The sequence below is a fragment of the Dipodomys spectabilis genome, unplaced genomic scaffold (genome assembly GCF_019054845.1).
Source record: "Dipodomys spectabilis isolate Male_0828 unplaced genomic scaffold, ASM1905484v1 ptg000038l, whole genome shotgun sequence".
Taxonomy (NCBI): domain Eukaryota; kingdom Metazoa; phylum Chordata; class Mammalia; order Rodentia; family Heteromyidae; genus Dipodomys; species Dipodomys spectabilis.
In genome coordinates, this window is record NW_024870715.1 from 1070089 (window position 1) to 1083682 (window position 13594).

Sequence of the window (13594 nt, forward strand, 5' to 3'; positions counted from 1 at the left end):
GATTTTAGCCATTTTAAGTTTAAAAGGTGTGTGTGTATATGTGCATGTATGTGTGCGCATGCGCACATGTGTATGATTTTTTTTTTTTTTTAATACTTGGGGGAAGGGATAGTGGGAGGAAAATGAAGGAGTGGGTACCAATGTTCAACAAGAAATGTACTCATTACCTTATGTAACTGTAATCCCTCTGTACAGCACCTTTACAACAAAATAAAGTGCCTCAAATACCAGGTTGGTACTGTGTGTGTGTGTGTGTGTGTGTGTGTGTGTGTGTGTGTTCGTTCATGTTTACACATGCACATTCATCTGTCGTAGGGCTTGAATAGGGCATGGGCACTGTCCCTTAGCTTTTGTGCTTATAGCTAGTTGCTCTACCATTTGAGCCACCGCTCTACTTCTGGCTTTTTGGGAGTAATTTATTAGAAGAGTCTCATGGACTTAACTGATATTCAGCTGATTTCGAACTGCTTTGAGCCAGTGCCATTTCTGGCTTTTTGGTTGTTAATTGGAGATAGAATCTCACAGATTTTCTTGCCAGAGCTGGCTTTAAACTGTGATCCTCAAATTTCAGCCTCTTGAGTAGCTAGAATTACGGGTGCAAGTTGCTAGTGCTTGGCACAAGTTACTTTTTCTTTTTTTAAGTTGACTTTTAGGTTAGTTGCATTATAGTTAGAGAAATAGTATGAATTTTGCTACATGGTGGATTTTTGTAAATATACTGTGTTTTTTGGGAAGAGTATGTGTTCATCTGGGCATGATGGCTAAAGTGTATAATTCTAGTTACTTGGAAATTGGACATAGGAAATTGTAGTTGCAGACCAGTCTGGCCTCATTTCCTCCAGTAGCTGTTATGTGGGATTACATGCCTGTCATCCTGGGCAACTCAGGGAAGCACAAGTAGGAGATTCACAGCTTAATCTGGCCTGTTCCCAAAATGAGACTCTATCTCAAAAGTAATAAATATAGCTGGGTGCTGGTAATTCAGGGCTATAATTCTATCTGCTCTGGAGGCTGAGATCTGAGGATTGCAATTTGAAGCCAGCCTGGGCAAGAAAGTCTGTGAGACTCTTCACTCCAGTTAATCAACAAAAAGCCGGAAATGGCTCTGTGGCTCAAGTGGTAGAGCACTAGCCTTGAGCACAAAAGCTAGGGAATGGTGCCCTGAGTTCAAGCCAAGACCAGTACACACACACACACACACACACACACAACCACACACACACGGCTCTGTGGCTCAAGTGGTAGAGCACTAGCCTTGAGCACAAAAGCTAGGGAATGGTGCCCTGAATTCAAGCTCCAAGACCAGTACACACACATACACACACACACGGCTTTGTGGCTCAAGTGGTAGAGCACTAGCCTTGAGCACAAAAGCTTGGGAATGGTGCCCTGAGTTCAAGTTCCAGGACCAACATACACACACACACCTACACCTACACCTCCCCCTAAAAATGGACTGGAAGTGTGGCTTAACAACACACACACACACACAGAATGGTGCCCTGAGTTCAAGCTCCAGGACCAACACACACCTATACTTCTCCCTAAAAATGGACTGGAAGTGTGGCTCAACAAGCATATCAGGCTCTAAATACTGTTCCCCAGAAAGAGGGTTGTAGGAATAAAAATGACACCTGTGGCACAATCTGCCATGCAGCTGACAAACTTCTCTCAGCTGGAGCCACCAGAGTTTATGCAATCTTGACTCATGGAATCTTTTCTGGCCCAGCCATTTCTCCCATCAACAATGCCTGCTTTGAAGCAGTTGTAGTCACCAACACTATACCTCAGGAGGACAAGATGAAGCATTGCTCCAAAATACAGGTGATCGACATCTCTATGATCCTTGCAGAAGCCATCAGGAGAACTCACAATGGAGAATCTGTTTCTTACCTGTTCAGCCATGTCCCTTTATAATAGAATAACTTCTGAGGCTTTTTAAAACTGAAGTTAACCCCACCCCTTGTTCTCCCTTGGTTTCTCTTAGTATTTGAAAAATTTAGCAGAAGACCTAGCTTGCTCCAGTGTAGCTTTCTACATCCCACATGGTATATTAGAGTTAGTGGATTCTAATTTGGGGAAAGGCAAATTGAGATGAACTGCTGAGATTTTTCTACCTGAATTATCTTATCCTGGCTTCCTTGGTCATAATTTATAACCCCTGCAGCATTACCTAGCTGCTGTAACATTTGCAGACTTTTGACCTTGTTCTGCAAAGTGGTTTAAATGTGATTGACAAAGTTTGGACCCCTTTGCATGTGAATACTATTGGTTTTTTTTCTTTGTTCCAAGTAACTAGCAACAAAGCCAGCCTATGTGAGATAGATTCTCCAAGGCCTAATACCTTAAAGCAGGTCTGAGCAACCTCAAACCTAGTCCTGGTAGTTGAGTCCCCTGTAAGACAGAAGCAAGCAGTTCAGCTTAAGCATTTGTTAGGCAAGATCTTGAAGTAAGGATGGAGGGTAGCTCAGTCTAGTAAATATGTCTTGGGAGGAAGAAGCCTGATCCATCATCATCATCTGCTTGACTATGTATAGCTTGGATACTCCTTTGTACCTATTCCTTTCTATTTGGATTTACATTCAGCTATCTTGACCTTTTCCTGGCCAAATATCATCTTGGGCCCAACTAGTCATTGTACTGTATAGTCTTTTGCCATACAATCTTGCTTCCTGCTGTGTAATTGTTAATGTTCACACTAGATAATGTAGTTTAATCTTTCAGCCTGCTACCACTGTGGTTGTAGGTTTTAGTTGATATCTTATATAGTGCCTTTTAACTAATTTAAATATTTAATTTTCATTTGTTTTCCTTGGATCCATTTGGCCTCAAGTGAACTGAGAATCTGTTATTAAAAGACTGATGTTATTGTCTGTTGTAGAGAAAACTAATAAAAGTGTGTGTGAAAAAAAAAAAAAACAACACACACACACACACACACACACACACACAGAATGGTGCCCTGAGTTCAAGCTCCAGGACCAACACACACCTATACTTCTCCCTAAAAATGGACTGGAAGTGTGGCTCAACAAGCATATCAGGCTCTAAATACTGTTCCCCAGAAAGAGGGTTGTAGGAATAATTTTAGACCTAGGTTAATATGTTCAGGTACTTGTAGGCATAAGCAAGCTGAAATACAATTTCATACATGTTAATGTTTTGGCTGCCATGCAGACTAGGAGCTGGGCTTACAAATTACATAAGGCCATTCTATTTCATATTCAACTTAGGAATTATTTGTTCCTTCAAAAATACTTTGGCATATGTTTTATCAAGTATTTAAAACAAGCCTAGAATACCATTGTTGTAGAAGTTTATCCTAAATTTGGTAGATCTTTATAGAATCATTAAAAATAACTCATGCTTGGCTGGGTATGTGGCTTAGTGGTAGAGTGCTTTCCTAGCATGCATGAAACCCTGAGTTTGATTCCTCAGTACCACATATTCAGAAAAAGTAGGAATTGGTGCCGTGGCTCAGGTAGTAGAGTGCTAGCCTTGAGCAAAAGAAGTTCAAGGACAGTGCCCAGGCTATGAATTCAAACCCCAGGACTGGCCAAAAAAAAAAAAAAAAATTGCTAGGAGTAAGTGGCTCATGCCTATACTCTAGCTACTTGGGAGGCTGAGATTGGGAGGTTTGAGGTTGAGCAGAAAGTTTTCAATACCTTGTCTTAAATGGTAGCTGGATACTTTTGTCATCCTAGCTGTGTGAGAAGCATATTGGGAGAAGTGAGAGTCTAGCTCCTCCTAACTCGATCTCCTGAATAGTTGTGACTATGGGCATGTCCCACCTTGCCTGGCTAACTGTTATTTTAAATTTGTCTTATGCAAAAAATACAAAACTACTGTGTATCAAAAACAAAGACTTAACTTGGGTGCAGGTAGCTCACGCCTATAATCGTAGCTATTCTGGGGGCTTAATCCTCAGAAGGATTAAGGTTGGAAGCTGAGAAACTCTTCTTTCCAATTACTATCAAAAAAGAGAAAGTGGAAATGTGGTTCAAGTGGTAGAGCACCAGCTATGAGCAAAAAGCCAAACATGGCAGTGAGGCCCTTAGTTCAGGTCCTACTGCCAGCACAAAGACTACAGCAACAAAGGCCCAAGAATAAAACTTAGTTCAAATAACTATGACAATAGATTACTGTTTGTTAGCAAATATGACCAAACAATACTGTCCTTATTATATAAATTTCAGAGCACATGTAAATAAATCAAGCAGTGAAAACTAAGGCACAATGTACTCATATACATATGAGTGTAAATCCTACATTTTTCTGTACTGAAGAAATAAGAGAATTACTATTTCCTTAGTATAGTGCTAGTTTTTGTGTTTGTTCATTCTGGGACTCTAACTCAGGGACTTGGTGCTGTTGCTCATATTTTTTGCTCAAAACTAGTGCTCTACCACTCTACTTCTAGTGGTCTACTTCTGGCTCTTTTATAATTAATTGGATATGAGTCGTGTCCTTTCTGCACAGGCTAGCTTTGTACCATGATCCTCAGATCTTAGCCTCTTGAGTAGCTAGGATTACAGGCATGAGTCACCAGTGCCTGGCTAGCAATGTTTTTAATAGAAAAGATTGTAAATCTTTATGATTGACTTTATATAATAATGTTAAACTGGAACTTTTTATGTTGTAAATATTATATATAATGTACTGATAAAAGATGAATTTGAGTTCAGATATTGTAATTTATTAGCTCTACTTAATTGAGTTATTACCTTTCTTTGGGATAATAAAACTTAGTTCACATGGCTTGTCATCTGATTTAAATGAGTTATAATGTATTTAAAGTATTCAGTAGTATTTCTGCTTCATATACTTAGAGGATAAAGGAGAGGGAGACAAAGACAACAGATGACATAGATACCTTGTGCTGTTTATTGAAATAAATCATGATCTAAAACTATTACACATAAATACTAATCTTATAACTAATTGTAAATTAATAAAATATAGAAGGAACTCAGGGAAGTTTGGCTTCTGGGCACCCAATAATTTCTCTGTGCTTGAATTTTTAATAAAATGTAGAACATTATAATTCAGTTATAGAGAATTAGAAAGGTGTAAAGTACTTACCTGACATGTATGAGTCCCTAGGTTTGATCCCCAGTACTTCGAGCAAGCATATAAGCAATGCAGTTATAAAATTGAGACCTCATTCTGTAAAAATAACAGCTGTGTCAGGTGCCTTTGTAGGATACAAGTTTTTGCCTTTCTCACCACTGTCTAGTCACTTTAAGGATAATGGTATTTACATCTTGGTGCCTAGAATATTGTTAGGTGCTCAAAAGTTCATTGTTAAATGAATTGATTATAGATTCAGATAGCAGAATAGTTGCTTAGCTATTTGTTTGTCCCTTTGGGGCCTGTAATGAGTCTTCAGTTAAGGAGTTCAGCTTTTCCCACTCAAGCCATGCCTTCGGTTCCAGCGTGTGTGTGTGTGTGTGTGTGTGTGTGTGTGTGTGTGTGTGTGTGTGTGTGTGTGTGTGTCCGTGTGTGTGTGTGTGTCCGTGTGTGTGTGTGTGTCCGTGTGTGTGTGCCCGTCCCATGGCTTGAACTCAGTGCCAGGGCACTGGCTCTCTCCTTTTTTGCTCAAGTTTAGTGCTCTACCACTTGGGCCACAGTTCCACTTCCAGCTTCTTTAGTACTTAATTGAGAGTCTTACTGACTTTCTTTGCCCAAGTTGGCTTCAAACCTAGATCCTTGGATCTCAGCTTCCTGAATAGCTAGGATTTCAGGCATGAGCCAATGATGTCCAGCCTCCAGTTCCAGCTTTTGGCTTGTTATTTGGACATTAGACTCTTGTGGATTTGATGCTTGATACAGTGATTAGCCTTTTATAATTTTGTGTATTTTCTTTTTTTTTTTTGGTCAGTCATGGTGTTTGAACTCTGAGCCTGGGCTGTCTCAGCTCTTCAGCTTAAGGTGTGTGTTCTACCACTTGAGCCATAGTGCCACTTGTGGTTTTCTGGTGGTTAATTGGAGATAAGAGTCTCACGGACTTTCCTGAGATTCTTACCTCCAGTTAACTACCAAAAGTGAGAACTGGTGCTATTGCTTAAAAGTGGTAGAGCACTAGCCTGGGGACAGTGCCCAGACCCCAAGTTCAAGCCCCAGAATTGGCAAAATGGAAAAAAAAAAAGTGCCAGTTTTGATTAGCTCAACATATTAATAATAGTAATGACAGGAAATAAAATTACTCAAAAGAAACTAGTGTTTTGTTTTTTTTTAATTAAGTGCTTTTTAAAAATTTTTTGGCTGATCGTGGGGCTTGAACTCGGGGCCTGTGTCCTGTCCCTGAGCTCTTTTGCTTTGCTTAAGGTTAGCACTCTACCACTTTGAGCCACAGCTTCACTTCCAATTATAAGAGTTTCATGGGGACTTTTCTGCCCTGGCTGGCTTTGAACTGAGATCCTCAGATCACAGCCTCCTGAGGAGGATTACAGGCATGAGCCACCAGCATCTGGCCCCACTTTAGTTTTAACTATTACATAGTTTGTGTTTTTGCTAATTTTAGCATCTTAACATTTCTTTCATAAATTTTTTTTTTCACTTCTCAAGGAAAGCAAGTCTTGCTCTAATTCGAAAAATGATTCATTTTTGCTCTGAAGCACTGTTAAAAGAAGTTTGTGACTCTGATGTTGGTCATAATTTGCCTACAGTACTAGTGGAAATCACTGCAACTGTTCTTGATCAAGAGGTCAGTTTCTCAACTGTCTAAAATTCTTATAGCTTTAATTTCCTTTAGATAGTAGTGAAAATAAAAGTTCTAATTTCAGTAAGTCATTTTATGCACATTACTGTATTAGTTTACTCAAAGGGACTAAACTTTTGTCATTTTCTGTTAATTTCCTTGCTCTCGTGTGCTCTTTCCCCTCCCTTCTCCAGGATGATGATGATGGCCACTTGCTTGCTTTGCAGATCATAAGGGATTTAGTAGATAAAGGTGGTGATATTTTTTTGGATCAGCTAGCCAGACTTGGTGTAATTAGCAAAGTGTCAACTTTGGCAGGTCCCTCCTCTGATGATGAAAATGAAGAGGAGTCAAAACCAGAAAAAGTGAGTAGTCTTAATTGTACTGATATAAGGAATAGAGTTTATTTTGAAGAAATGTAATTTCATCATGCTTTTGGTAAAATAATGGCATTATGAAGGTAGCCGTATACTTTTACTCTTAAATTCAGTTTTCTATTTACAATTTTTATTGATACATTTTTGTGTGTTGGTACTGGGTCTTGAACTAAGCTCCTTGAACTCTCACTTGGCTTTTTACTCAAGGCTGGAGCTCTACTACTTGAGTTGAACCTCCACTTTTGGCCTTTTGCTGGTTAATTGGAGTTAAAGAGTCTCATGGTCTTTTCTGCCTGGGCTGGCTTCAAACTTTTATCCTCAGATCTCAGGTTCCTGAGTAGTTTAAATAACAGAATTGAGCCACCGGTACGTGGGATAAAATTTTAATTGTACAGAAAAGTTAGAGATATAACTGTCAAAATCCCTATCTATATTCACTAGTTATTAACACTGCCTTATTTGCTTTATAATTTCCACAGATAATTGTGTGTGTACATTTTGGGACTATTATTTGAGCGTAAGCTGGATATAGGATGCTCCATTTTATATACAAATATTCCATTAAAAATAATAAAATATCATATTCTCTTACACAGTCTTAAGTATGGAATCAGGATTACTTTGGCGGTGTATAGTGCTTAGTTATGTGTGAAAACCTGCATTTGATTCTTAACATTTTGAAAACAAATGTATATTTATATAAAAGTACTTGCTATTAAGTCCAAAAAGTATGATTAAATGTTGTCATCAATCTTCTTGCTCACAGCTGGTGCCCCACTACTTGAGCAGTATCTCCAGCCCTGCCAATCATCCTTAATGTCTTTCATAGCAGTTTTTTTTTTTCCTGGTACAGAATTCAGTCCAGGAACACATATTGTAGTCTTCATGTTCCTCTGAACCTTTCAGCAGTTAGTCTTTTTTTTTTTTCTTCCCTGTAACTTTAGTGTTTTTGAAGAGGGGAGACCTGTTAATATGGCCAGGGCTTTTTGGCATTTTCTTTGTAATTAGATTGTAATCATATTTCTTTGTAATTAGATTCAGCTTATTTATATTTGTAGGAATACTAAAGATGTGATACTGAGTTCTTTATACATTATGAGCATTCTCAACAGTACATGATGTGTTTACCTAGTTGCTGATAATGTTACCTAAGATTTCTTGATTAAGCTTTTTCTCTACCTTCTGTTTCTTATTTCTTCCATTTCCTGGAGTTCATTTCAATAAATATTATTTTATATGATCAGATACACATAGGCATTGCGCTGTTGTGTTCTCCTAAGAATATCCTTCTTTGGTATTACTGTTTGTAAATGTCTAGAGTCTTGTATAATTTACTATGTTCCAATGTATATTAGATCAAGCTTCCACATTGGAGAGAAAACATGCTCCTGTTTGTCTCTCTGAGCTTGACTTACCTCACTTAACACGTTTTGTTCTAGGTCCATCCATTTCCCTGCAAATGACATCATACTATTCTTTCTAATGGCTGTGTAAAATTCCAATGTGTACAGGTACCACATTTTTTAGGATATTTTGGCTGTTTCTGTAGCTTGGCTTTTTACCTTTTCTTTTTTCCTTTTGTAATTAAGCAAGTTGTAAGGACATAATTTGCGATTACATAAATAAGCTCATGTCATTAAACTTTATTCAGTAGTTTTAGTATTCATTTGAAAATTTTTGTGGTAATTTAAACTCAGGACTCATACTTGTTAGGTGGCCACTCTACCACTTGAACTATGCTCTCAGTGCTCCCTCTACTTTTGTGAAAATATTTTTTTATTGCTATTGTAAAAGTGATATACAGTGGGGTTACAGTTACATGAGTACATTTCCCCTCACTTTTGGCTAGTTATTTATTTGAAGAGAGCTTTGAGGTTTTGCTCAGAGCTAACCTAAGACTATGAATTCCATGTAACTGGAGTTTCAGAATTAGAGTTGCACACCATCACATCGGGTTTGTTATGTGAAATGGGAGGTCACTAATTTTTGCCTTAGCTGATCTTCCTTCAGCTGCAGTCTTTTCTATCTCTTGAGTAGCTGGGACTATTGGCACAAGCCACTATGCTCAGTATTGTGATTTTTCTTAAGGAATGTTGAAGGCAAGCTGTTGCTATTAGAATAAAACTTCCTTTTAGACTTGCTTTAAAGTTTTATTAGAGTAGCTCTAGAATACTTTTTCTCTAGGGATGTTTACTCATAATTGAAATGACAGGGTTAAACTGATGTATGATTACTTTAATATCTTCATGAAATTGCTCTGTGTAGATCTTTGAGAATTTTCCACTGTGGCTGTTTAGAATGCCCTTAATATTTTCCTACCTTGTATGATCTCTGGACATTGTTCAGCTTAACACTTTCCATACAGCTTGGTGTTAGTGGCATATACTTGTAATCCTAGCTGAGGATTGTGGTTCCAAGCTGGCCCAGTGAGGAAAGATTGTGAGATTCTTGGGCTTGAACTCTGGGCATGGGCACTATCCCTCAGCTCTTCAGCTCAAGGCGAGCGCTCTACCACTTGAGCTACAGCACCACTTCCAGTTTTCTAGTGGTTTATTGGAGATAAGAGTCTCATGGACTTTCCTGCCCTGGCTGGCTTTGAACCATGATCCTCAGATCTCAGCCTCCTGAGTAGCTAGGATTACAGGTGTTGAGCTTACCAGCGCCAGGCTTTAAGATTGTGAGATTTTTTTGGGGGGGTTGGGGGGTTCCTGTCGTGGGGCCTGAACTCTGGGCGTGGGCGCTGTTCCTTAGCTCTTCAGCTCAAGACTAGCGCTCTAATGCTTGAGCCATAGCTCCACTTCTGGCTTTTTTCTTTTTGCTTATGTGGTGCTGAGGAATCGAACCCAGGGCCTCATGCATGCAAGGCAAGCGCTCTACCACTGAGCCACCTTCCCAGCCCCAAGATTGTGAGATTCTTTTTTTTTTTTTTTTCGCCAGTCATGGTGCCTGAACTCTGGGCCTGGGCACTGTCCCTCAGCTCTTCAGCTCAAGGCTAGTACTCTACCATTTGAGCCACAGCACCACTTCCAGCTTTTTCTGCTTACGTGGTGCTGAGGAATCGAACCCAGGGCCTCATGAATGCAAGGCAAGCACTCTATCACTGAGCCACCTTCCCAGCCCCGATTGTGAGATTCTTGTCTCCCATTAACCTCCTAAGAACTGGAAGTGGATCTGTGGCACAAAGTGGTAGAGTGCCAGCCTTGAGCAAAAAACTCAGGAACAGTATAAGGCCCTGGGTTCAAGGCCTATGTCAGGGGAAAAAAAATTCTATTGTTCTTTTACCAGTGCTTTTTTTTTTTTTTGCCAGTCCTGGGGCTTAAACTTACGGCCTGGGCACCCCCCATCCCCTGCCCAAGATTCTTTTGCTAAAGGCTAGTGCTCTACCACTTGAGCCACAGCGCCACTTCTGGCTTTTACTGTTTAAGTGGTACTAAAGCATCAAACCTAGGCTTCATGCATGCTAGGCAAGCACTCTACCACTAAGCCACATTCCCAGACTCTTCCCCCCCCCCCCCCCCCCGCTTTTTTTTTTTTTTTTTTTTTAAATGCTAGTACTGGGTCTTGAACTTAGTAGTGGGTCTTCATGCCTCTTGCTTGGCTTACTTGATGAATGCTGGTTACTCTCATCACTTGAGCTATTTTTCCATGGCAGGTTTTTTTTGTTTTTTGGGTTTTTTTGGCTGATTAATTGGAGGCAAGTGTCTCAGACTTTTCTTCCTGGGTGGCTTTGACTTGTGACCTTCAGTTCTCAGCCTCCTGAGTAGCTAGGATTACTTATGTGAGCCATTAACACCCTGCTCTGTGTGTGCATTTGCGTGCACATGCAACTCAATACTGAAATAGGTATCTCAGATTTGTCTGCTGGGCTAACTTCAAACCATAATCCTCAATCTCAGCCTCCTCAGTAGCTAAGATTGCAGGTGTAAGTCACTGGCTCTTGGGTGTTTACCCCATCTAACTGGGTATCACCCTGTACATGAATGGAAAAATAGAAAACACTTTTGCTATTCAATAGTCACCTAATCTTAAACCCATCCTCCATGTAGTCTAATGTTTACTGTAACTACCCCAAACTCTGACCTTAATTTTTATAATCATTTTTACTAGATTCTATTTTTATTCTCAGTGACCTCAACCAAAAAAATAGTTTGAGTCAAAGGAGGTCCCTTTTCCTGGGTGGGTCACATGATAGTTAGTGTTGCTTGTCATGTATTTGTAACGCTTTTTGTATATCTTATTCCAGTTTGTGTGGTGTGTGTATATGTGTGTGTGCGTGCGTGCGCAAGCGTGCATGCACAAGCGTGCATGCACATACATGTATACATTCATACATAAGTACACATACATACATACATACTGGAGCTTGAGTCAGCAGCTTTTTTACTACTTGGACTTCACCAATAGCTTTTGCTTTTTATTAATTGTTTGGAGTTAAGGGTCTGTTGGGTTTGTTTTCCCCACTGGCTTTGAACCAAGATTTTCAGATCTTAGCCTTCCTAGTAACTAGCTAGGCTTGTAGATGTGACCCAGTGGCACCCAACTCTTTACTAGGCCTAACAATCTTGCTTAGCATTTGCACTGATGGCTGTTGTGTGCTTTACTTCCAGTCTAGCTTTTTTCCTTGTTAATTGGAAGTAAAAGTCTCTCAGACTTTTTGCCCATGCCATCTTCAAACTATGATCCCCTGCTGAGTAGCTAGGACTTAACCTCCTGAGTAGCTAGGACTAGGTGTTGAGTCATTAGTGCCCACTGGTCTTACTATATAATTGGCCTGAACTGTTATATAATCTAGTAACTCATGCTCCTCCTGTTTTTGCCTCCTGAGTGCTAGAATTACAGGTATTTGTGATCATAATATTCTTAGTATCTAGATCCTGTACTTGAGTACAAAATGTTAATAGATTGATTTTATTTTATTTTTTAAAAATATATTCAGGATAGGGGCTGGGAAGGTAGCTCAGTGATAGAGTGCTTGCCTTGCATGCATGAAGCCCTAGGTTTGATTCCTCAGCACCACGTAAACAGAAAAGGCCAGAATTGGCTCTGTGGCTCAAATGGTAGAGCGCTAATCCTGAGCTGAAGACCTGAGGGACAACGCCTAGACCCAGAGTTGAGGCCCCACGACCAACAACAACAATAAAAAATTAAATATATATATATTTTTATATATGTATACATATATATGTATGTGTATATGTATATATGCACATATATACACATATGTATATATGTATATAAATATATATGTATATATATGTATATATTCAGGTAGATTATCTGTATGATTATAGGAACAAACCAGTGTATTGGTAAGGGCTTTGAAGTTAATTTTTACTTTTTATTGATGCAATGATATTATACATTTGTGGGGTACAATGTGATACCTTTATATAAACAATGTGTAATGATCAGGGTAATTAGATTTCCATCTCCTTAAACATTTGTCATTTCTTCATTTTTGGAGGATCTTTGAAGCTCCTTCCTTTTAATTGTTTCAATAAATTATCACCATGCTGTGGTAAAGAACATTAGAGATTAATGTGGTTTTGTATGTATAATCTAACCTCCTTCTGTTTCAATATTTTACTCTTTGTCACTTCTAGAGACCACTCTTCTACTGTCTTCTATGAGATCAACTTTTTTGAGTGATGTATTATTTGTCTACTCTGCCTGGCTTATTTATTTCACTTAACATCGTGTCCTTCAGTTAATGTTGCAACAGATAACAGGATGTCATTTTTTTTTTTAAATGGATGAGCAGATTCTCTATTGTATAATACACCACATTTTGTTTATCTGAGTAGTGTATGTGTATATATATAGTGTATGTGTATATATATATGTATATGTGTATATATGTTTATAATGTATCTATATTTATATGTATCTATTGGCTGGTAGCACAGGAGTTTGAACTCAGGGCCTGAGCTTGCTAGGTAGGCACTCTACCCCTTCAGTCATGCCTCCAACTAAAGAACTTGAACTCTGGGCCTGGGCACTGTCCCTGAGCTTTTCAGTTCAAGGCTAGCACTCTACCACTTGAGCCACAGTGCCAGTTTTGGTTTTCTGGAGGTTAATTAGAAATAAGAGACTCACAAACTTTCCTGCCTGGGCTGGCTTTCAATCTCAATCCTCAGTTCTCAGCCTCCTGAGTAGCTACGATTATAGGCGTGTGCCACTGGCACCCAGCAGGAATTTATTTTTTTTTTTTTTTTTTTTTTTATTGTAAAGCTACTATACAGAGGGTCACAGTTACATGAGTGAGGTTATGAGTACACTTCCTCTTGAACATTGTTACCCCCTCCATTGTTTTCCCCCTACCATCCCCTCCCTCCCTCCCTTCCCCGAGGTTCTTTTTTTTTTTTTTTTTTTTTTTTTTGATTGTGATTAAATGATTACATAATTTCAAAGTCACAAGTTCATTCTAACTTCCCTGGAGCAAATTGTCTACCACAGTCTGTAATATATAACAGTGTTCACATGTTATATACCATATTTGTGATCAGCAGCATGAGGA

At 39.1% G+C, this 13594-nt stretch overlaps 1 protein-coding gene across 3 annotated transcripts in view; it reads left to right on the forward strand.

The window, feature by feature from the left end:
* The window catches only part of Hectd1 (HECT domain E3 ubiquitin protein ligase 1), a 117865-nt gene that overhangs the window by 37828 nt on the left and 66443 nt on the right, over positions 1 to 13594 (forward strand). For all 3 annotated transcript variants that reach the window (XM_042677401.1, XM_042677402.1, XM_042677403.1), the window contains exons 11-12: positions 6568 to 6706; positions 6895 to 7065. In XM_042677401.1, the coding sequence (XP_042533335.1) occupies positions 6568 to 6706; positions 6895 to 7065 (310 nt within the window). The remainder of the gene's footprint in view (positions 1 to 6567; positions 6707 to 6894; positions 7066 to 13594) is intronic.